The 22,085-nt window shown below is 39.4% G+C and overlaps 1 protein-coding gene across 9 annotated transcripts in view; it reads right to left on the bottom strand.

The window, feature by feature from the left end:
* Nucleotides 1-22,085, bottom strand: part of F8 (coagulation factor VIII) — a 166,674-nt gene that overhangs the window by 104,640 nt on the left and 39,949 nt on the right. For all 9 annotated transcript variants that reach the window (XM_042268902.2, XM_076562461.1, XM_076562459.1 and 6 more), the window contains 7 exons: nucleotides 21,207-21,323; nucleotides 16,835-17,056; nucleotides 15,732-15,987; nucleotides 14,929-15,100; nucleotides 13,333-13,426; nucleotides 11,155-11,369; nucleotides 7,453-7,603 (listed from right to left, as the gene is read on the bottom strand). In XM_042268902.2, the coding sequence (XP_042124836.1) occupies nucleotides 7,453-7,603; nucleotides 11,155-11,369; nucleotides 13,333-13,426; nucleotides 14,929-15,100; nucleotides 15,732-15,987; nucleotides 16,835-17,056; nucleotides 21,207-21,323 (1,227 nt within the window). The remainder of the gene's footprint in view (nucleotides 1-7,452; nucleotides 7,604-11,154; nucleotides 11,370-13,332; nucleotides 13,427-14,928; nucleotides 15,101-15,731; nucleotides 15,988-16,834; nucleotides 17,057-21,206; nucleotides 21,324-22,085) is intronic.

Here is a 22,085-nt window from a genome sequence, read left to right as displayed (position 1 = left end):
AGTTTCAATTCTGAACATTTATGCCCCAAACACAAGGACACCCACATATGTAAAAGTAAAACATTACTAACGCTTAAATCCCCACACATTAATAGTGGGAGACTTCAACACCCCACTCTCAACAATGGACAGATCTGCCAGATCCAAACTTAACAGTGAAATAAGGGGCTTAACTGATGTTATGGCTCAAATGGACTTAATGGATATCTACAGAACATTCCACCCTAACAAAAAGAATATACCTTCTTCTCAGCACCCCATGGTACCTTCTCTAAAATCGAACACATACTTGATCACAAAGCAAATCTCAACAGATACAAAAAAATTGCAATAACCTCCTGTATTTTATCAGACCACCAAGACATAAAGTTAGAATTCAACAACAACACAAATTACAGAAAGCCTACAATCTCATGGAAACTGAGTAATGTCCAACTGAATCACCATTGGGTCAAGGAAGAAATAAAGAAATTAAAGCTTTCCTAGAGGGCAATGAAAATGAATGTACTACATACCCAAACTTATGGGACACTATGAAAGCAGTGCTAAGAGGAAAATTCATTGTTCTCCTTCTCTTTTCTTGATCCAGCTAGGATCTCCCACTCTCTTTCCCTCGACCGTCGCCCTTCATTGTTCCCACTCATGACCAGGTTGTTCATGTAGATCTCGTCCATTTCTCCGTGTCTTTTTTTGGGGTCCCGTTTTCCAGGTAGCCTCACTGGTGATGTGAGTAGCAGTCCAGTCATCCTTGTTCCACATCTAGCATCTTCCTATGAGTGAGTGCATACCATATTTGTCTTTCTGAGTCTGGGTTACCTCACTCAGGATGATTTTTTCTAGATCCATCCATTTGCCTGCAAACCGTATGATGTCATTGTTTTTCTCTGCTGAGTAGTATTCCATTGTGTATATGGGCCACAATTTATTTATCCATTCTTCAGTTGAAGGGCATCTAGGTTGTTTCCAGGTTTTGGCTATTACAAACAATGCTGATATGAACATAGCTGAGCAAGTGCTCTTGTGGTATGATTGAGCATTTCTTGGGTATATGCCCAGGAGTGGTATAGTTGGATCTTGGGGGAGATTGATTCCCAATTTTCTAAGAAAGTGCCATATTGATTTCCAAAGTGGTTGTACAAGCTTGCATTCCCACCAGCAGTGGAGGAGAGTTCCCCTAGTTCTACATCCTCTCCAGCATAAAGTGTCTTCAGTGTTTTTGATCTTAGCCACTCTGACAGGCGTAAGGTGGTATCTCAGAGTTGTTTTGATTTGCATTTCCCTGATGATTAGGGATGTTGAGCAATTCCTTAAATGGCTTTCAACCATTTGGGTTTCCTCTGTTGAGAATTCTCTGTTTAGTTCTAAAGCCCATTTCTCAATTGGACTGTTGGTCATATAGGAGACCATGGTAAATGAAGACCACATGAGAAGGGGAGGAAGCAGAGAGCTAGGGAGGCCCACGGAGATCCACAAAGATACCCCCTCAAAAGACTGCTGGCAATGGTCGAGAGACGGCAGGAACTGACCTACTCTGGTGATGGGATGGCTAGACACCCTGATAGTTGTGCCATAAACCCCATCCAAGGACTGAGGAATCTGGATGCAGACATCCATGGCTGGGCCCCTGGTGGAGCATTGGGAGTCTAATTAGTGAGAAAGAGGAGGGTTTATATGAGCGAGAATTGTTGAAGCCAAGGTTGGATAAAGCACAGGAACAAATAACCAAATGAATGGAAGCACAGGATCTATGAACCAAAGGCTGAGGGGCCCCCAACTGGATCAGGCCCCCTGAATGCGTGAGACAGTCATTTGGCTTGATCTGTTTGAGAGGCAGCTGTGTGTCAGTGCCGGGTCCTGGGCTCGTTGCATGAGTTGGCTGTTTGAATCCTGGGACTTATGCAGGGACACTTGGCTCAGTCTGGGAGGGGGGAATGGACCTGCCTGGACTGAGTCTACCAGGTCGATCCCGGTCCTAGGGGGAGACCTTGATCTGGAGAAGGTGGGAATGGGGGTTGGGCTGGGGGGAGGGGGAGGGGGCGAGAGGGGGAGAACAGAGGAATCTGTGGCTATTAGGTTGAACTGAATGGTGTTGTAAAATAAAAAAAAATAAAAAAAGAGGAAAATTCATAACACTAAATACCCACATAAAGAAGTTGGAGAAATCTCACACTAGTGACTGAACAGCACATCTGAAAGCTCTAGAACAAACAGAAGCAAAGTCACCCAGGAGGAATAGACACCAGGAAATAATCAAATTGAGAGCTGAAATCAATAAAATAGAGACAAAGAGAACAATACAAAGAATCAATGAAACAAAGAGTTGGTTATTTGAGAAAATCAACAAGATAGACAAGCCCTTATCCAGACTAACGAAAAAGCAGAGAGAGAACATCCAAATTAACAAAATCAGAAATGAAAAGGGGGACATAACAACAGACACCGAGGAAATCCAGAAAATGTTTAGGTCATACTTCAAAAACCTGTACTCCATAAAATTGAAAAATCTAAAAGAAATGGACAATTTTCTGGATAGGTACCACATTCCTAAGTTAAATCAAGACCAGATAAACTATTTAAATAGACCAATAACTGTAGATGAAATTCTAAATGGTCTTTTTTTTAAATTTTACAATACTATTCAGTTCTACATAATAGCCACAGATTCCCTTGTTCTCTCCCTTCCTGCCCCCTCCCCTCCCCCCATTCCCACCTCCTCCAGATCAAGGTCTCCCCCGAGGACTGGGATCGACCTGATAGACTCAGTCCAGGCAGGTCCAGTCCCCTCCTCCCAGATTGAGCCAAGCGTCCCTGCATAAGTCCCAGGTTTCAAACAGCCAACTCATGCAACGAGCCTAGGACCTGGTACCACTGCCTAGATGCCTCCCAAACAGATCAAGCTAATCGACTGTCTCACCTATTCAGAGGGCCTGATCCAGTTGGGGGCCCCTCAGCCTTTGGTTCATAGTTCATGTGTTTCCATTTGCTCAACGGTCTTATTAAATAAGAAACACAAAGCCAAATAAAGACTTAAAAGCCCAAGAGATTCGAGCACTAGTGAAGAGCCAAGACCACCTTATCTTACCACTCGCTGCTGTCCTTCTTCCTCTGAGAGAGAGAGAGAGACCTTCTTCCTGTGTATCTTGAGTTTTATTGCTTTCCTGTTCTGCCTCCTCATTGGCTCTAAGCCCAGCCACATGACTTCCTCGTCACTGCCTGTCTATACATGCTTCCTGGTCTCTATGGTTGGTACTGGGATTAAAGACTCAAGGGTCACCATGCTTGGCTGTGTCCTTGACCACACAGAGACTCTGCCTGCCATGTGATCAGATTAAAGGCGTGGGCTACCACCACCTGAATTCTGTTCCTGGCTTGCTAATAACCTCTGATCTCCAGGCAAACTTTATTAACATACAAATAAAATCACATTTAAGCACAATTAAAATATCACCAGAAATAATCCCTGAGGAAATAGAAACAGTCATTAAATGTCTCCTAACCAAAAAAAGCCAAGGACCAGATGGTTCTACCAGATCTTCAAAGAAAAGTTAATACTAATGCTCTTTAAATTGTTCCACACAATAGAAACAGAAGGAACATTACCAAACTGCTTTTATAAGGCCACAGTTACTCTGCTTCCCAAGCCAAACAAAGATGCAACAAAGAAAGAGAATTACAGACCAATCTCCCTCATGAACATTGATGCAAAAATACTCAATAAAATATTGGCAAACAGATTCCAAGAACACATCAAAAAATTATCCACCATGATCAAGTAGGCTTCACCTGAGACGCAAAAGTGGTTCAACATACAAAAATCTGTCAATGTAATCTACCATATAAACAAACTGAAAGAAAAAAAACACACGATCATTTCATTAGATGCTGAAAAGGCCTTTGACAAAATCTAACACCCTTTCATGATAAAGGTATTGGAGAGATCAGGAATACAGGGAACATACCTAAACACAATAAAGGCAATTTAGAGCAAGCCAACAGCCACAATCAAATTAAATGGAGAGAAACACAAAGCGATCCCACTTAAATCAGGAACAAGACAAGGCTGTCTACTCTCCCCATATTTATTCAATGTAGTACTCAAAGTTCTAGCTAGAGGAATAAGACAACAAAAGGAGATCAAGGGAATACAAATTGGAAAGGAAGAAGTCAAACTTTCACTATTTACTGATGGTATGATAGTATACATACGTGACCCCAAAAATTTGATCAAGGAACTCTTACAGCTGATAAACACCTTCAGTAATGTGGCAGAATACAAGATTAATTCAAAATACTCAGTAACCCTCCTATATACAAATGACAAATGGGCTGAGAAAGAAATCAGAGAAACATCACCCTTTACAATAGCCACAAATAATAGAAAATACCTTGGGGTAACTCTAACTAAGCAAGTGAAGGACCTGCATGACAAGAACTTTAAGTCTCTGAAGAAAGAAATTGAAGAAGATATCAGAAAATGGAAAGATTTCCCATGCGAATGGATAGGTAGGATTAACATAGTAAAAATGGCAATCTTACCAAAAGCAATCTACAGATTCAATGTAATCCCCATCAAAATACCAACACAATTCTTCACAGACCTAAAAAGAACAATACTCAATTTCATATGGAAAAAAAAAAAAAAAACCCAGGATAGCTAAAATAATTTTGTACAATAAAGCAACCTCTGGAGGCATCACGATCCCTGACTTCAAGCTCTACTATAGAGCTACAGTAGTAAAACCAGCTTGGTACTGGTGTAAAAACTGACATATAGACCAATGTAATCGAATTGAAGACCCTGACATTAATCTGCACATGTATGAATACCTAATTTTCGAAAAGAAGCCAAAAGTATACAATGGAAAAAAGAAAGCATCTTCAACAAATGGTGCTGGCATAACTGGATGTCAGCATGTAGAAGATTGCAAATAGATCCATATCTGTCACCATGTATAAAACTTAAGTCCAAGTGGCTCAAAGACCTCAACATAGATCCAGTTACCCTGAACCTGATAGAAGAGAAAGTAGGAAGTAGTCTTGAACACATTGGCACTGGAGATCACTTCCTAAATATAACACCAGCAGCACAGACACTGAGAGAAACAATTAATAAATGTAACCTCTTGAAACTGAGAAGCTTTTGTAGGGCAAAGGACATGGTCAATAAGTCAAAACAATAGCCTACAGAATGGGAAAAGATCTTCACTAACCCCACATCTGACAGAGGGCTGATATCCAGAATATATAAACGACATCAAAATACCTAACGGTCCAATTAAAAAATGGGCCATAGAGCTAAACAGAGAATTCTCAACAGAAGAATCTCAATTGCTGAAATACATTTAAGGAATTTCTCAATATCCTTAGTCATCAGGGAAATGCAAATCAAAAGGACTCTGAGATACCATCTTACACCTGTCAGAATGGCCAAGATCAAAAACACCAAAGACAGCTTATGTTGGAGAGGATGTGGAGCAAGGGGAACACTCCTCCACTGTTGGTGGGAATGCAATCTTGTATAGCCACTTTGGAAATCGGTGTGGCGGTTTCTCAGAAAATTGGGAATCAATCTCCCTCAACACCCAACTATACCACTCTTGGGCATATACCCAAGGAATGTTCAATCATACCACAAGGACAAATGCTCAACTATTGTCATAGCAGCACTATTTGTAATAGCCAGCACCTGGAAACAATCTAGATGCCCCTCAATTGAAGAATGGATAAAGAAAATGTGGTACATATACACAATGGAGTACTACTCAGCAGAGAAAAACAATGACATCATGAGGTTTGCAGGCAAATGATTGGAACTAGAAAATATCATCCTGAGTGAGGTAACCCAGACTCAGAAGTACAAAGATGGTATGTACTCACTTATAAGTGGATACTAGATGTAAAGCAAAGGATAACCAGACTGCAACCCACAGCTCCAGGGAGAGTAGCTTGTAAGTAAGACCCTAGGATAGATACAGGGATCGCCCAGCAATGGAGAAATGGATAAGATCTACATGAGCAAACTGGGGTAAGGGTGCGTAATGGAGGGCAAGTGTCAGGGGAAAGAGAGCTTAGGGGAGCGAGAGGTCCGAGCTGGGTCAGGAACAGAGTGGGAGAACAAGCAAAGAGATACCATGATAAATGAAGACACCATGGGACTAAGGAAAACCACAGTGCTATGGAGGTCCCCAGGAATCCACAAGGATGACTCCATAATAGACTACAGGCAATGGTCGAGAGGGTGCCTAAGCTGACCTACTCTGTTGATTGGATGGCTGAATACCCTAACTGACATCATAGAACCCTCATCCAGTGACTGATGGAACCAGATGCAGAGATCCATGGCTGGGTCCCAGGTGGAGCTCCAGGAGTCCAATCAACAAGAGAGAGGAGGGATGCTATGAGCAAGAGATATTGAGACCATGATTAGAAAAAGAACAGGCCGGGCGGTGGTGGCGCACGCCTTTAATCCCAGCACTCGGGAGGCAGAGCCAGGCGGATCTCTGTGAGTTCGAGGCCAGCCTGGGCTACCAAGTGAGTTCCAGGAAAAGGCGCAAAGCTACACAGAGAAACCCTGTCTCGAAAAAACCAAAAAAAAAAAAAAAAAAAGAAAAAGAACAGAGACAACTAGCCAAACTAGTGGAAACACATGAACTATAAACCAATAGCTGAGGAGCACCCATGGCATTGGACTAGGCCCTCTGGATAAGTGAGACAGTTGTTTAGCTTGAACTGTTTAGGGGGCCCCCAGGCAGTGGGACCGGAACCTGTCCCTAGTGCATGAGCTGGCTTTTTGGAACCTAGTGCCTATGGTGAGACACTGCACAGCCTTGGTGCAGGGAGGAGGAGCTTGACCTGCCTCAATTGAATGTACCAGGCTCTGCTGACTCCCCATGGGAGACCTTGCCTTGGAGGAGGTGGGAATGGGGGGGGGTTAGGGGAGAAGGCTGGAGGTGGGAGAAGGGGGGACAGGGGAATCCATAGTTGATATGTAAAATGAATAGAAAATCTCTTAATAAAAAAAAGAAAAAGAAATGAGTTATCTTGGTATGGAATAGTTGGTGAAAAGGAGTAATATAAGATAAAATACAAATTAAAAGGCCAGGGTAGCCAAATAAATATTGAAAGGAAAAGTGGTTAGTGGATTTTTAAAATATGCATTATATGGTCACAGTTATTTATTTACAGTCCATTCATAACAGATATTATTTAGACATCAGTTGGGGCTGTCAATTTCCCTTTACCAGATGTGCATTAAATGTAAATGATTCTTTTTTTTTGTTTTTGTTTTTGTTTTCCAAGACAGGGTTTCTCTGTGTATTCATGGCTGTCTTGGAACTCACTCAGTAGACCAGGCTGGCCTGGAACTCAGAGACCTGTTTGCCTCTGCCTCTCGAGTGCTGTGATCAAAGGTGTGTGCCACCACCACCCAGCTATAAGTGATTCTTTACTTACTGTGCATGATGTTGGAGGTCTGGAACTCAGGGTCCTGGGGCTGTGTATCAGCTGCATTGGGGAGGAAGCGTTGCATGTTCTCTGTGATATACCAGCTTTGGTTCTCATCAAACAGAGAAAACAGGATGACATTTCTCTTGTCTGACATCATCTGTTAATAACATATATGAAAAGGGAAAAGGAAATGCCACTCATATTGTAGGTAGGAGCTAGCTGTGCAGGATGGAGGGATGTCATATACTCATCCTTTGGCTCAATTCATTTCCTCTGAACAGTCACTATATGGCATGTCTTGGAAGAGAGATAGGCACTTTGAATGATGAATATATGTTTAGAACTAATGCAACCTCAAGGCAGGAAAGTAGCTGGATCTAGTAAATTTCATTCTTTCTGGACCCAAGATCATATACTGGTACAGTTTATAGCCTCATTTTCTCCATGTTTAATGTAGAGAAATATGGATCTTAAAGATAAGTCATCCAGGTTAAATAAAATCAAACCATTCCTAAGTTCCTATCTTGCAACTATCTTTCCATAAGCCTACCAGCTTATAGTAAACTAAAAATATAAAAAGGAATTCAGATATGACAGGATGAACAATGAATAATACTGATACCTTAAAGATTTTGTTCTAAAAAAAATCATTATCTTAGAATAGCACTTTGTATAGTGAGCCAAATTCATGAGTTTCACCTGCTAATTGAGTATAAGATTTAATGTCTAAATTTCATATGTGTAAATTTCATTTTGTATAACCCATAGTTGCAAAAGCTAAAACGCTGAAGAGAAAATTGGAGAATATCTATGTCAGTCATCTTCCAAAAGATGGTGGGAAAAGTACAATTATGAAACATTCTTTTTTTTTTTTTTTTTTTTTTTTTGGTTTTTCGAGACAGGGTTTCTCTGTGTAGCTTTGCGCCTTTCCTGGAACTCACTTGGTAGCCCAGGCTGGCCTCAAACTCACAGAGATCCACCTGCCTCTGCCTCCCGAGTGCTGGGATTAAAGGCGTGCGCCACCACCGCCCGGCCAATTATGAAACATTCTTAGGACAGATATTTAATCATATCCAAATATTAAGTTCAAAGTCCTACTACTCTGGATTTGTATACCATATGTTATACCTTCACTTAAGTACTTTGATCATTAAACCTATGAAATGCCTTCAACTAGTAAGAATTTATATTACAGCCCAAGGAGACCAGCTCCAAGGGCTGCAGAATAGGGCTCAAAGAAAAAGCTGCATCACAGTGAAACATAGCTTTTTTTTTTTATCTGAGGGGTATAGGAAGAAACATACATGCTCTGATGGTTGTAGCTGCAAGTTTCTGTCTCGCCCAGTCCCACAGCTGTTCAGTCTCAAGTAAACTGAGGCTTTATTAATTACAAACTGTTTGGTCTATGACTTAGGCTTATTGCTAGCTAGCTATTACATCTTAAGTTAACCCATTTCTATTAATCTATATTTTGCCCCATGGCCTTGGCATTACCGGTCTGCTGGCATCTTGTTGCTCCTTGGGCAGCTGGATCATGTCTGCCCCCACTCTGCCTTCCTCCTCCCTGTATCTTTCCTTGGATTTCCTGCCTGGCTATAACCTGTCTTGCCATAGGTCAGAGCAGCTTCTTCATTAACCAATGGTAGCAACACATATTCACAGCCTACAGAAAGACTATCCATGGTAGATGGTAACTTTATTTCTGTGTTTGTTCTCTTTTTTCATCTAGGCTTCTCTGTCTATTTTCTTATGAAGTCTCTCTCTTTATTCTTTTTGTTTGTTTGTTTGTTTTTTGTTTTTTGAGACAGGGTTTCTCTGTGTAGTTTTGGTGCCTGTCCTGGATCTCACTCTGTAGACCAGGTTGGCCTTGAACTCACAGAGATCTGCCTGGCTCTGCCTCCCGAGTGCTGGGATTAAAGGCATGCACCACCACCACCCACTCTCTCTCTTTATTTTTACAGCTATATATATTTAAGAGAAACTTTTATGTTGAATATAGGAGTTACATTTTAAGGTCACAGTTCAGTAAATGATAAGAAACAGAGTCATCCCTATACTTACAAGTCGTAAATCTCAACTTCTTAATTGACTGTAAAGTACAACTGCAGCAGCAAATATATCAGTCATTACATTATCTAACATTTTGTGATTAGCAGAAATGCCGGGCTTTCTAGAAGTGTTTACAGAAAGAGAGCTGTGTCATAAATGCTTTGGTAGGAACTCAGGTTTGCCTTAATATGAGCTCACTAGGACATTCTGCAATAGCACAGTGATAATAAAAGCATTTTTAAATCTTGAAATATATTTTCCTATCTTGTATGTAACTTCTGATTATATAAGAACACCTGTAGCCCTCATTAGGGGCTAGAGTTAAGTTATTTTTTGTAACCTTGACTAGTCAGAATATATTTTTACAAATTGAGGTCAGGAATGGGTGAAAGGACTAAATCATTTGCTAGCTAGTAATAATAGGGCTGTGTTTGTATTTACAACCTAGCTAGGCAGTTCAGCTGTGTGACCTTGTGATAGCAAGGCACCTGGTCTAATCTAAAGCTCTTTTGAAGCTTTGTATAACCTAATGATGTACAGGAAACCTGTAACTGTAATTCTCAGCATAAAGATTAAAGGAATTTAGCTAGTCTAGACTCAACTTTTCTTTTTGGTTTGGTTTTTTGAGACAGGGTTTCTCTGTGTAACAGATGTGGCTGTCCTGAAACTCACTCTGTAGACCAAGTTGGCCTTAAACTCACAGATTCACCTCCTGAGTGTTGGGATTAAGGCATGTGCCATTACTGGCCAGTTTACATAATTTTCTAAAGCAGTGGAAATAGTGCTAACAATGATCAAAATAGTTTTATATTTTTCTCTATTTTATTCAACAAATATTTGCTCCTTACTAAATGTCACATAGTGTTGTAGATGTTACATATGTACTACTTTTGTTTTCTGACAGGGTTTTGCTCATAGGAGAAGCTGGCCTAGAAGTTCCTATGTATTCCAGGCTGTCCCTGAACTCAAAATTCACCTAACTCAGCCCCCCTTTACTGAGATTGGAGGCATATGTCACCTACATGGCTAATTTTAAGGTGCTTTTGATTCATTCATGATGAGATGTTAGGAGAGAAACATAGCCTATAGACATAAATTTGTAGGTTTAAAAAATTACAGAGGTTGGGAGAGTATTCAGTTGGTAGATGTTTTCCTAGCATGCACAAAACAATGGGCCTGATCCCCAGTACTGCACAAACTGGGCATAAATTGACACACACTTGTATTCCAGTATTCAGAAGGTATAGGCAGGAGGACCAGAAGTCAACAACCATATTCAGCTACATAAGTAGTTCAAGGCCAGCTTGGGACACCTTAAACCCTGCCTCAAATAAAATTGGCCATCTAAATGTAGGTGGCAACTGGACAGGTAAAAATGGGCAAGATCCTTGAGGGGAAGCAAAATCCCAGATTGGGACTGAGTATTATAGAAAGAATCTAGTGTCCTGGCTTTTCTGTTTATCCAAAAGGCAAGTTTCTTAGAAAGCTCAATTTAATAAAAGCTAAGTGGAACTCAGCTTAATCACTTTTATTGGGTTATAGTTTCTAGAGGTTATAGAGGTACCTATATTAAGAGAGTATAGGGAATATCTCTAAGTTCATAGGCATTTTATTTCACTTTTAGTTTCAAACTTAATACTTGGTAGGGGAAGATCTCACCTGGTTTCCTCTTTGATCTATAGATTCTTTGTAGCAGATGAGAAGAGGGCCAATGAGTCCTGAAGCTAGATCTCTCTCAGGGTTGATGAAACTTGAATAATAGCGGGTCAGGCATCGTGGATCCGATTTAGTTGGTCCATCTTCTACAGTAACTGTCCATTTATACTTGAATATCTCTCCTGGATGAATTGGCAAATCCTTCACATGCTTTATACCTACCCACATCCAAAATAGAAATAGATCAATTAGAGTATAGCAAGCTATATATATTTAGTAATGTTGAATTAAGTTTGGCCTAAACCTGCCTCTATACGTGTTTCAACTTTGTGTTAAAGGTTCCTGTGCATAGAAACTGCAACCTAACTTGTTATATAAACAATTTTAACTTGGAAGTATACTCTTGTAACAAGTAGCCGAGTCTTAGCAAATCATAACAGCTAAACCTCCAGCCCATTTAAGGCTGAAGCTGTGAAAACACCATATAAGACAACTGCTAGCAGCATTTAATCACGTTATTTCTATGTCATTTTCTGTTCTCTGTCTGTAAATACAGTCTGTGGGTATGTGTGGTGAGGTGGAGCATTCTGAATCATTTGTAGTCCAAAATAAATTAATGAATTATTACTTTTCTCAAGTAAATTCTGTCAAGTTAAATGTATCTAAAGTTCCCCTTTTAACAATAATTATGTTTTTATTTCAAGGGAACTACTAACCCATATGTGAAAATTTTCAGTAAACAGAAAGTAAAATGACACCTACTATAAACTAAAGATTCAAAAAATTATTTTATACAATAAAAATGGGTCCAGGAAATGTTTTTTAAAAAACTTTTTATTGATTCTTTGTGGTTTTTACATCATGCATCTTGATCCCATTCATCTCCTCATCTCTTTGTATCTGCCCTCTGCCCTTGCAAACCCGCCACCCCAAAAAATATAAAATAAAATTTAAGAGAAAAGAAATAAAAGAAAAACTTCATCGTGGAAGCTGTACTGTGACACAGTAAGCCACACAGTATACCCTTTAGTTCATATATCTTTGCTTGCAAGTGTTCATTTCAATGAGTCATTGGTCTGGTTTGAGACCTCTGGTCTCTGCTACACTATCTATACTGGGCCCTCACTGGGACTCCTCTGGGATATCCTGTTGTTGCCTGTGTCATGGAGATCCTGCAGCTTTGGGTCTGCAGGACTGGCCCCTTCACATACTCCAGCAGATCATAAATGGGGTGGATGTTGGGTTGGGTCCTGGTTCTGGGCCTGGGTGGTTGCAGGGTTGGTCAGCTCACCAGCTCTCCCTCATTCTCACCACTGGGGTGGGCTCTCCAGCACTGTCCTGGCTAGTTCACCATATGCAACAAGCAACAAGGGGCAGGACAGGTTCACCTTCAGGCCTGGCTCACACACACCTATACCACCAAGGCCAGCTCTACTGTGTTGCCCAGTTGAGGTGCAGGGCATGCTATCCCAAGTGCTGCAGCTGGTGAGGGACAGGGCCAGCTCTCCTGCTCTCATGATCTCAGGACCTGCTTTCCCACCTGCCACAGGCAACAAAGGGTAGGGAGGGTGAGGGTGAGGATGGGAGGGTTTGGGGAGGCAGGCATTTCTCCCTCACCCATGCCATGTTTTCTTAACATGTTAGTTTGAACAAATTTACCTCTTACTACAAATAACAGAAAAATAAGAATATTTGAATATTCTTGCATATAGAAGAATCTATTTTATTTTAATAACAAAATGATTAGGATTGTGGGCAAGAAAATAACCACAGCATATTACCTAGTTCTATGGTAAATAAATTGATAAAATGACCTTGACCTTGCATTACTAAAATGATACAAATACTATTTTTAGGTTTATTATCTTTAGAATCAATGTTTAGAAAAAGCAAAGAAGAATTATGTAAAATTATTGTAAAAATTGTGTGTCAGGTGGGTGGTGGTGGTGATGGTGGTGGTGCACACCTTTAATCTCAGCACTCGGGAGGCAGAGGCAGGCAGATCTCTGAGAGTTCAAGGCCAGCCTGGTCTACAGAGCAAGTTCCAGGACAGGCTTCAAGGCTACACAGAGAAACCCTGTCTCAAACAACAACAACAAAAAAAATTGTGTGTCAATAGCTGGAGTTGTACATCAAGTGTATCTACATCAAGAAAGACCTATAAACTGAGATACTACTTACCTCTTGGCAATCTCCTTGAGTGTAGAGGGCTGACGTCAGTGATTCCATGAGGGTAAATGTTATATGGTCGGCTTGCTTGATTCTTAAATATAATCTGAAAATATAGGTGAGATATGAGATCAACTTCTAAGATGACTAGGATCAACAAGCAAACTGTAGCCTAGCTCCAGAAAATCAAAAGCTTCCTATATCCACATTACAGGAGTCTGAGCCCTTAATAAAACTCAATATATTCATTCTTTTCATGAAAAGGAAGATTAGGTAGCTGCTTAGTTTTGTTATGATCCTTTCAATTTGAATTACTTCAGTAAGTCTTGCCCACATCTCCTACATGAAGTGAAATTTGGGTGTCTGCTAAGGACATTACTTTTCTTCAGTCTTTCTGTCTTCTTGGCACTTAATTCCTCAACACTGGAGGAAGAGACAGTTGTTCAGGTTATAAGATTTATCACTTAATAAGTAGGTATAACAAGGAAGGCAATAAATAGCCTCAAGCAAGGGTGGCAGGTTATGGTGGTATTTTATTTGTACTGAAATGTGATTTTAATTGTATGTTAATAAATAAAGTTGCCCAGGGGTCAGAGCTATTAGAGCCATAGCAAGAGTGTGGCAGTGGTGGTGCATGCCTTTAATCCCAACACGTGGTAGAAGAGCTAGGTAGATCTCTGTGTGTTCAGGGATATAGCCAGCATTGGAGACATATGCCTTTAAGACCTGGAGGGCTGTACTTACAGGCAGTGACGAGGCAGTCATGTGTTTGGGTTTACAACCAATGAGAAGGCAGAACAGAAAGACTATATTAAAGACAAACACACAGGAAGTAGCTCTCTTTCGGAGAGGTAGGAGCACCGCAGGAGCAAGGGTAAGGTTTTAGCTCTGAGCTCTGACCTCTTGGCTTTCTCTTTTACATTGGTTCTGTGTTTATTTAATAAGACAGTTGGTTACACCTACAGCAGGTGACACTGTCTGATTACAAGAGCTTTAAAGAAGAATAAAAAAGAAAAAAACTGTAACATGGAAATAGTACTGAAGATGTCTGAAGATTACCTCTATATCTGAGGGTATGATTTCTATTTTAAAAGTTAATGAAGGAAAAACATTTAATGGAGAAAGTTTTGGAAGTATATGTATGCATCAGTCTAAATAGTGAGTAGTTAAAAGAAGTTGAGAGTGTGATTGGTCACATTATATTTTTATTCCATATACTCATTAAATATGAGTATATTTTATTTGTGCAACATTCATAATTTTTAAAAGATTCTGTCCATTGGAGATAAGACCAAATTTTGAAGGATCACAGAAACTCAAACCCTTCTAGATTTTTTTAAAAAAAAGATTTATTTTATTTATGCATATGAGTGTTTTGCCTGTATGTATGTATGTGTACAACATGTATTCCTGGTACCCATGGAAGTCAGCAGAGGGCTTTGGATTCCCTAGAACTAGAGTTACAGATGGTTGTGAGCTGCCATGTGAGTGCTGAGAGCTAAACCTAGCTCCTCTGCAAGAATAACAAGTGCTCTTAACTACTGAGCATCTCTCCAGACTTGAAACTTCTCTTTTTCTAAAGCAATCTCTTATTTTCCCTTGACTTACCAACAAAGTGTCTCCAACTTCCCCATAAAGTAAAGGTCCCAAGATTCCTGATTCATGCTGGATAGTTTCACGAGTCTTAAAAGTTTCATCTGTGTATGCTATAAATCTGACTTTTTTGTATTTTCTACCAATCCGATGAGGACCATTGCTCAGATACTGGCTTTTATAATTTCTGTATGAGAGGCAAAAAGGTGAAGTGTAAGGATAAAAAATTTTAGATAGTCAAAAATCCAATTCTAATATGATTTCCTCAAAGCAAAGAGTGAGAGAAGTATAAGTAGTCTTAGGCTTACCTATGCTAACATCTAATGTTCTATGAATCTTCACAGATTGCACATGTACTAAAGACTTAGTCATCAGGATATGGAATTAGTGAGAGGTGATGGAACCTTTAGGAGTTAGAGCCTAGCGACAAGGTCATTGGGGGTATGCCCTTGAATGGATGATATTGGAACCTCAGGCCCCGTTTATCTATTCTTTGTTCTATATATGGAACAGGCCCCTTGCACTGTGCACTTTTATTATGAATTTCTGCACTGTCACAAACCCAAAGCCGTAGTCAAGCAACCATGGACTGAAAATTCTATGAGTCAAACCCATGAGTCAAAACAAACCTTTCCCACGTAAAAGTTGTTAATTTCGGTATTTTGCCACAGTGATGGAATGGTAGCTAGCAAACACCCTTACCATTTGATCCTATGACATATTAACTCTTAAATATGGCTTAAGTATTTGTTGGTTTGAATAAGTAAGAAGAATTTGAGCATAGGGGAGGGTAGTACCAAGAGTCCAAAGGTGTTTACCCATCATTAGAGATGAGAACTGAAGGAGCATAGTCCCAGTCTTCTTCCTCAGCAGAAATATAATGTATCCAAGTTTTAGGGTACTTCTTGGCAACCGAGCGAATTTGGATAAAAGGAGAATTATCATCATCCAGTATGAACATGTCCATTTCTGAATCAAGATCATCATCATAATCTTCCATTTCCTCATTATTTTTCTTTTGCCATTGGGGTTCCTCAGGGCAGCTATCTACTTTGACATAAGCTTCCATGCCATCTGCAGTCAGACAACCCAAACAATGTCAGAAGATTGCTTCTCTCCTTCCTCCCTCTCTCTCTTCCTCTCTCTCTTTTGCCCCTCTGCCATGTGTATCATTTTCCTTTACTGTAACACAGAAAGAAAGCACCTATCAAATGACAATATCTTGATATTGTGTTTCCTGGTCTCTTGAACTGTGTGAGATAATAACTTTGTTTATTATAAATTACCCTATTTCTGATATTCTGTTCTGGCAATATAATAGGCCAAGCCTTAAATGGACATAACTAAGACAGAGTTATTAGGTTGGTTAGGTTGAAAAAGAATATACAAGAAGAAAATGGAAGTAAAAGGATTATCTGATATGAATCTGCACAACTACTACCCAAAACATCATGTGACCAGGAATTGATACTGTAGGCACATTTGTTCACAGGATCTTTGCTCCTTTGCAAAACCTCCATCAAAATAGTCCTTGAAAACATCATGTGACACCTCATTTCCCTATATTTCTCATGAAAACATCTCTTCCCAGATTACTGAAGCCTAGTTAATGGAGTCAGGCTGAGAAACCAATAACATACTCTCCATTTTTCCCATCTCATTCATTCCTAAACTATGTCTCCTCCTTCTGTCACAGATATTTAACTAAAAGCCCACAATACTATTGTACTAACAATAAAGTCCTTATATACTCAAGATAAAAATCTTAACATTAGAAGATTTCAGTTGAAGTCTAACATAATCTTAAACTCTATAACAGCATTTCTGCAACACATTGTATTGTACACTGCCCAGGAAATCTCATTAATATTAGAATAAAATATTTTATAATATTCATTTTTAATATCCAAAATAGTAGTACCATGCTTATGGGAAGAGATATGACAAAATAGCAGGAACTGTCCAAGATCTATCAAGAGTATTTGAGCAGTAAGGAAAGTTATTGGTGATATTTCCAAGGAAGCCTGACGGTGGTTCCTCACGAGAAACGTGTGACCTTCGAGGAATATTGAGTGTACTTCAGGGGTAGTGCCCATTCCAATCACATGCCAGTAGACTGATTTCCTATGGCATCCAATTAGACCTGTAAAATGGGAATGAGACAGCTATGGCAAAGAAATAGGGAACTTGAAACTGAAAGTACTTGCTAGAGTAGGATAGACAAAATGACCCTACAAATTTTACTGCTACCTTAACTTATAAACAAAGTTGCCATGTGGAATGAGTTAGTTTATTTTCAGGACCAAACATTTGTTCATAATAACAAATGAATGTCAAAGAATAGTTTCCATGAATAAAGGTGTTTTTTGCTAAAAACAAAACAAAACAACAACAACAAAACAAAGTTGCCAAGGAAGTTAGTTAGGGCACTACTAAACCAACAGCTTTAGTACATATTCAGTGGTTGCTAGAGTCTTCCATAGCTGATAATATTTTCTATTATTCCCCAAAGCTGATTCATCATTTGGCTCTAAATTCTAGCTTGAAAATAATCTTTCCCTTAGATCTCTTTTAAAGATACTATCCTACTCTATTGTCCATCTAATTCCTCTTCTTTTATATATGAACAACTTCTTCCAGGAAAAGCTTCAAGCATCTTATCATTGCACTCCAAATTGTCACAATGATCATTTTGTGTGGAGTTCTGTTTTTGTTTATACTAATAGTGATTTTAATTCTGAATACTAATATCTTTTATTCATTAACATTTCTGTTTTAATTGTTTTTTAAAGTCAGTTTAAAATGTATTCTCTTTTTTGATTTTACTTTATTGGAGATTTTTGTCTATCTACTTGCCATTGTTTGTATTTTGACAATCGTATTTCTAATTTTATGAACACCTACTTGTTCAATTTTTTTTCTCCTTTGGAATTATTTTATTATCTTTGCATATTGCTTTCATGTTTCTAGTTCCTCTTAAATATCTGTTCATCCTGAAAGTCCATTCATTTAAGCAAAAGGAAAGGGCCTTAATTTTTGAGTGACATAAAGAGGATTCAGTTGCTATATTTAAACAAACAAACAAAACAGAGGCTAGAATTTAGTGGGCTTTTTACTTGGATGCAGAACTCTCTGAGAGCTGGAGAAGAGTTATGGTTTTGCTACCCCAATCCCTATGCCCTAAGCCCCAGAGCACATTCTGTGCTCCTTTCCCTCCCACCTCAGCCCCAGCAGCCAGCAGGTAAGAATCCTGTGGGCAGGCCACACCACCACCACTGCCACCCACTGTACTCTGTAACCAAAGACCGACTCTGTTGCCAAAACCCACCGAACTCATCATACTACTCCTGGCCAACCACCCCCCACAAAATCATCAGCCCACACAAGCACCACCTCCACCATTTGGAAGAGGAGCCCTTAGAGGCACAAGCACCACCTGCACCAAGTGGAAGAAGAGCAGCCTCCCTGTGAACAGCCCTCTCCAGCAACATCAGCAGATCCTACAGGCACAGGCACCACCCACACCAGCTGGAAGAACAGGCACAGGCAAAACCCACACCAGCTGGAAGAACAGACCCCATAGGCACAAGTAATGCCCTCACCAGCCAGAAGAACTGGTCAATATGCTAGATCTAGGCACCCAATCCCCCACAAACCTCAGCTGAGACAACCCTATTCAACCTGAATACCAGCCAATCACCAGAACCCTTGGCCATTCAGGCCAAAAGACAATAAAGGAAACAGACAATAAAGGACCCAAAGACCCATCCAACAAAGATACCACAAGAATCAACACCTACTCATATAATTATCCTAAACCCAGATGGCAGTGTAAGTATACATTTAACAACATAAAGAGTAATATGGCACCATTAGGATCTAATAATTCTGCAACAACAAGACCTGAATATCCTAATGCAGATGAAGCAGAATAAAACAAGCTTAAAAACAACTTTATGAAAATGACAGAGGCTGTTATAGAGGAAATGAAGAATTCTCTTAAAGAAATCAAGGAAAAGACAAAAAAGTTGAAGAAATCAATAAATCCCTTTAAGAAAAACAAACAAACAAACAAAAAACAATCAAACAGGTGAATGAAACAGTTCAAGACTTGAAAATTGAAATAGAGGCAATAAAGAAAATACAAACCAAGGGAATTCTGGAAATGGAAAATCTGGGTAAATGAACAGGAAATATAGATGTGAACATAACCAACAGAATACAAGAGATGGAAGAGAGACTTTCAGGCATTGAAAACATGATAGAAGAAAGAGATTCATTGGTTAAAGAAAATATTAAATCCAGCAAATTCTTAACACAAAATATCCAGGAAATCTGAGACACAATGAAAAGACCAAACCTAAGAATAATAGGGATAGAAGAAGAAGAACTCCAGCTCAAAGGCACAGGAAATATATTCAACAAAATCATAGAAGAAAACTTTCCCAACCTAAAGAAGAAAATACCTATGGGGATACAAGAAGATTACAGAACACCGAAAGACTGGACCAAAAAACAAAACAAAACAAAACAACAACAAAAAAAACAAGTCCCCTTGATGCATAATAATCAAACCACTAAACATACAGAATAAAGAAAAAAATATTAAGAGCTGCAAAAGAAAAAGGCCAAGTAACATATAAAGGCAGAGCCATCAGAATAACACCTGACTTCTCAATGGAGACTCTGAAAGCCAGAAGAAGGTACTGGACAGATATTAAGAGACTATGGATGCCAGCCCAGACTACTATACCCAGCAAAACTTTCAATCACCATAGACAGAGAAAACAAGATATTCCATGACAAAACCAGATTTAAGCCACACCTATCCACAAATCCAGCCCTACAGAAAGTACTGGAAGGAAAACTCCAACCCAAGGAAGTTAGCTGCATCCACTAAAACACAGGCATAGATAATCTCACATCAGCAAATTCCAAAGAAGGGAAACACACACTACCAACAACAACAACATAAAAAAAATAACAGGAATTAACAATCACTGGTCATTAAAATCTCTTAATATCAATGCACTCCATTCGCCTATAAAAAGACATAGGCTAACAGAATAGATAAGAAAACGGGATCCTGGGATGGGGATTTAGCTCAGTGGCAGAGCGCCTACCTAGCAAGCACAAGTCCTGGGTTCAGTTCTCAGCTCCAGAAAAGAAAACACGATCCATCCTTCTGCTGCATACAAGAAACAGACTTCAATTTCAAAGACAGACATTACCTCAGAGTAAAGGGTTGGGAAAAGATATTTCAATCAAATAGACCTAAAAAACAAGCTTGTATAGCTATCCTAATATCTAAAAAAAATAGACTAAAATTAAAATTAATCAAAGGAGATGGAGAAGGACATTTTACATTCATCACATGAAAAAAAATCATCAAGATGAAGTCTTAATTCTGAACATTTATGCCCCAAATACCAGGGCACCCATATTTGTAAAACAAACATTACTAAAGCTTAAATCACACATCTAACCCCACACATTAATACTGGGAGACTTCAACACCCCAGTCTCAACAATGGACAGGTCTGCCAGACAGAAATTTAACAGAGAAATAAGGGAACTAAGAGATGTTATGACTCAAATGGACTTAAAAGACAGGTATAGAACATTTCACCCAAACACAAAAGAATATACCTTCTTCTCAGCACCGCATGGAACCTTCTCTAAAACAGACCACATGCTCAGTCACAAAGCAAATCTCAACAGATACAAAAAAAAATTGGAATAACCCCTTTTATCTTATTGGATCACCATGACTTGAACTTAGAATTCAACAACACTAATTATAGAAAGCCTACAAACTCATGGAAACTGCAAAATGTTCAACTGAATCACCACTGGTTCAAGGAAGATAAAGGAAGAAATTAAAGACTTTCTATAATTCAATGAAAATGAATGCACAACATACCCAAACTTACGGGACACTATGAAAGCAGTGCTAAGAGGAAAATTCATAGCACTAAATACCCACATAAAGAAGTTGGAGAAATCTCACACTAGTGACTGAAAATCACACCTGAAAGCTCTAGAACAAAAAGAAGCAAAGTCACCCAGGAGGAATAGACACCAGGAAATAATCAAATTGAGAGCTGAAATCAATAAAATAGAGACAAAGAGAACAATACAAAGAATCAATGAAACAAAGAGTTGGTTATTTGAGTAAATCAACAAGATAGACAAGCCCTTATCCAGACTAACCAAAAAGCAGAGAGAGAACATCCAAATTAACAAAATCAGAAATGAAAAGTGGGACATAACAACAGACAACATGTACATACCTGGCAGAGATCTGTTTACATAGCCATTTATTGTGTGCATTTTAGGCCAGGCTCCATTAGATGTAGAATCCATAGCCTGTGTGAAGGAGTCTTTTGTTTCTGAATGCCAGCTCTTCCCTGGTGAGAGAGGGGGTGGGGGGAAATAAGGCCAACTGAACTGTTTCATGAATTACACTCCCCTTTTTCTTCTTTCTTTTCCTCCTTTGTGACACAGACTATTCACTCTGAATTTTTGTCAGCAGAGTAGGCACAAACTCAGAGTCACTGAGAAGGAAATTACATTTTTTTCAAACCAATTCTTTCTCCCTATATTTGTTCATAATAAAAGTGGGGAAGAACAATGGAAAATGATAACTAGGAGAAGGAAGAATACTGGTTAGTTTGAGCCACAAGAATTTCATTTTGCAAGTTAGATGGTAGATTTAAAAGGATTGTCAGTCCTTGCCCTATCATAAATTGCTTCATCTCATTTTGTAGCAAGGAGACCCCAGGAACTTGAAGGCTTCCCAACCTCCTCTTCAAAACTAACAAAAGCTGAAGCACTGAAACTATTATTTTAGGCAAAAAAAGGGGAAATGTGGTGATATATTGCTTACCCTAATAAACTTTGCCTGAAGATCAGAGAACAGAACAAGCCACTAGATTAAACATAGATGTCCGACAGTGGTGGCATACACCTTTAATCATAGCACTTGGGAGGCAGAGATCCATCTGGATCTCTGTGAGTTCAAAGCCACCCTGGACTACATGAGATTGACTCAGTCTAGGAAAGAAACAGAGCCAGGCAGTGGTGGCCTACACCTTTAATCCAAGTACTTGAGATCTCATGCCTTTGCTTGGGAAGCACACACACCTTTAATCCCAGGGAATGATGGCTGA

The sequence above is a fragment of the Peromyscus maniculatus genome, chromosome X (assembly GCF_049852395.1).
Source record: "Peromyscus maniculatus bairdii isolate BWxNUB_F1_BW_parent chromosome X, HU_Pman_BW_mat_3.1, whole genome shotgun sequence".
NCBI classification, from domain to species: Eukaryota; Metazoa; Chordata; class Mammalia; order Rodentia; family Cricetidae; genus Peromyscus; species Peromyscus maniculatus.
The sequence above is the reverse complement of the archived record's forward strand: the minus strand, read 5'-3'. Positions and strand labels throughout refer to the sequence as shown.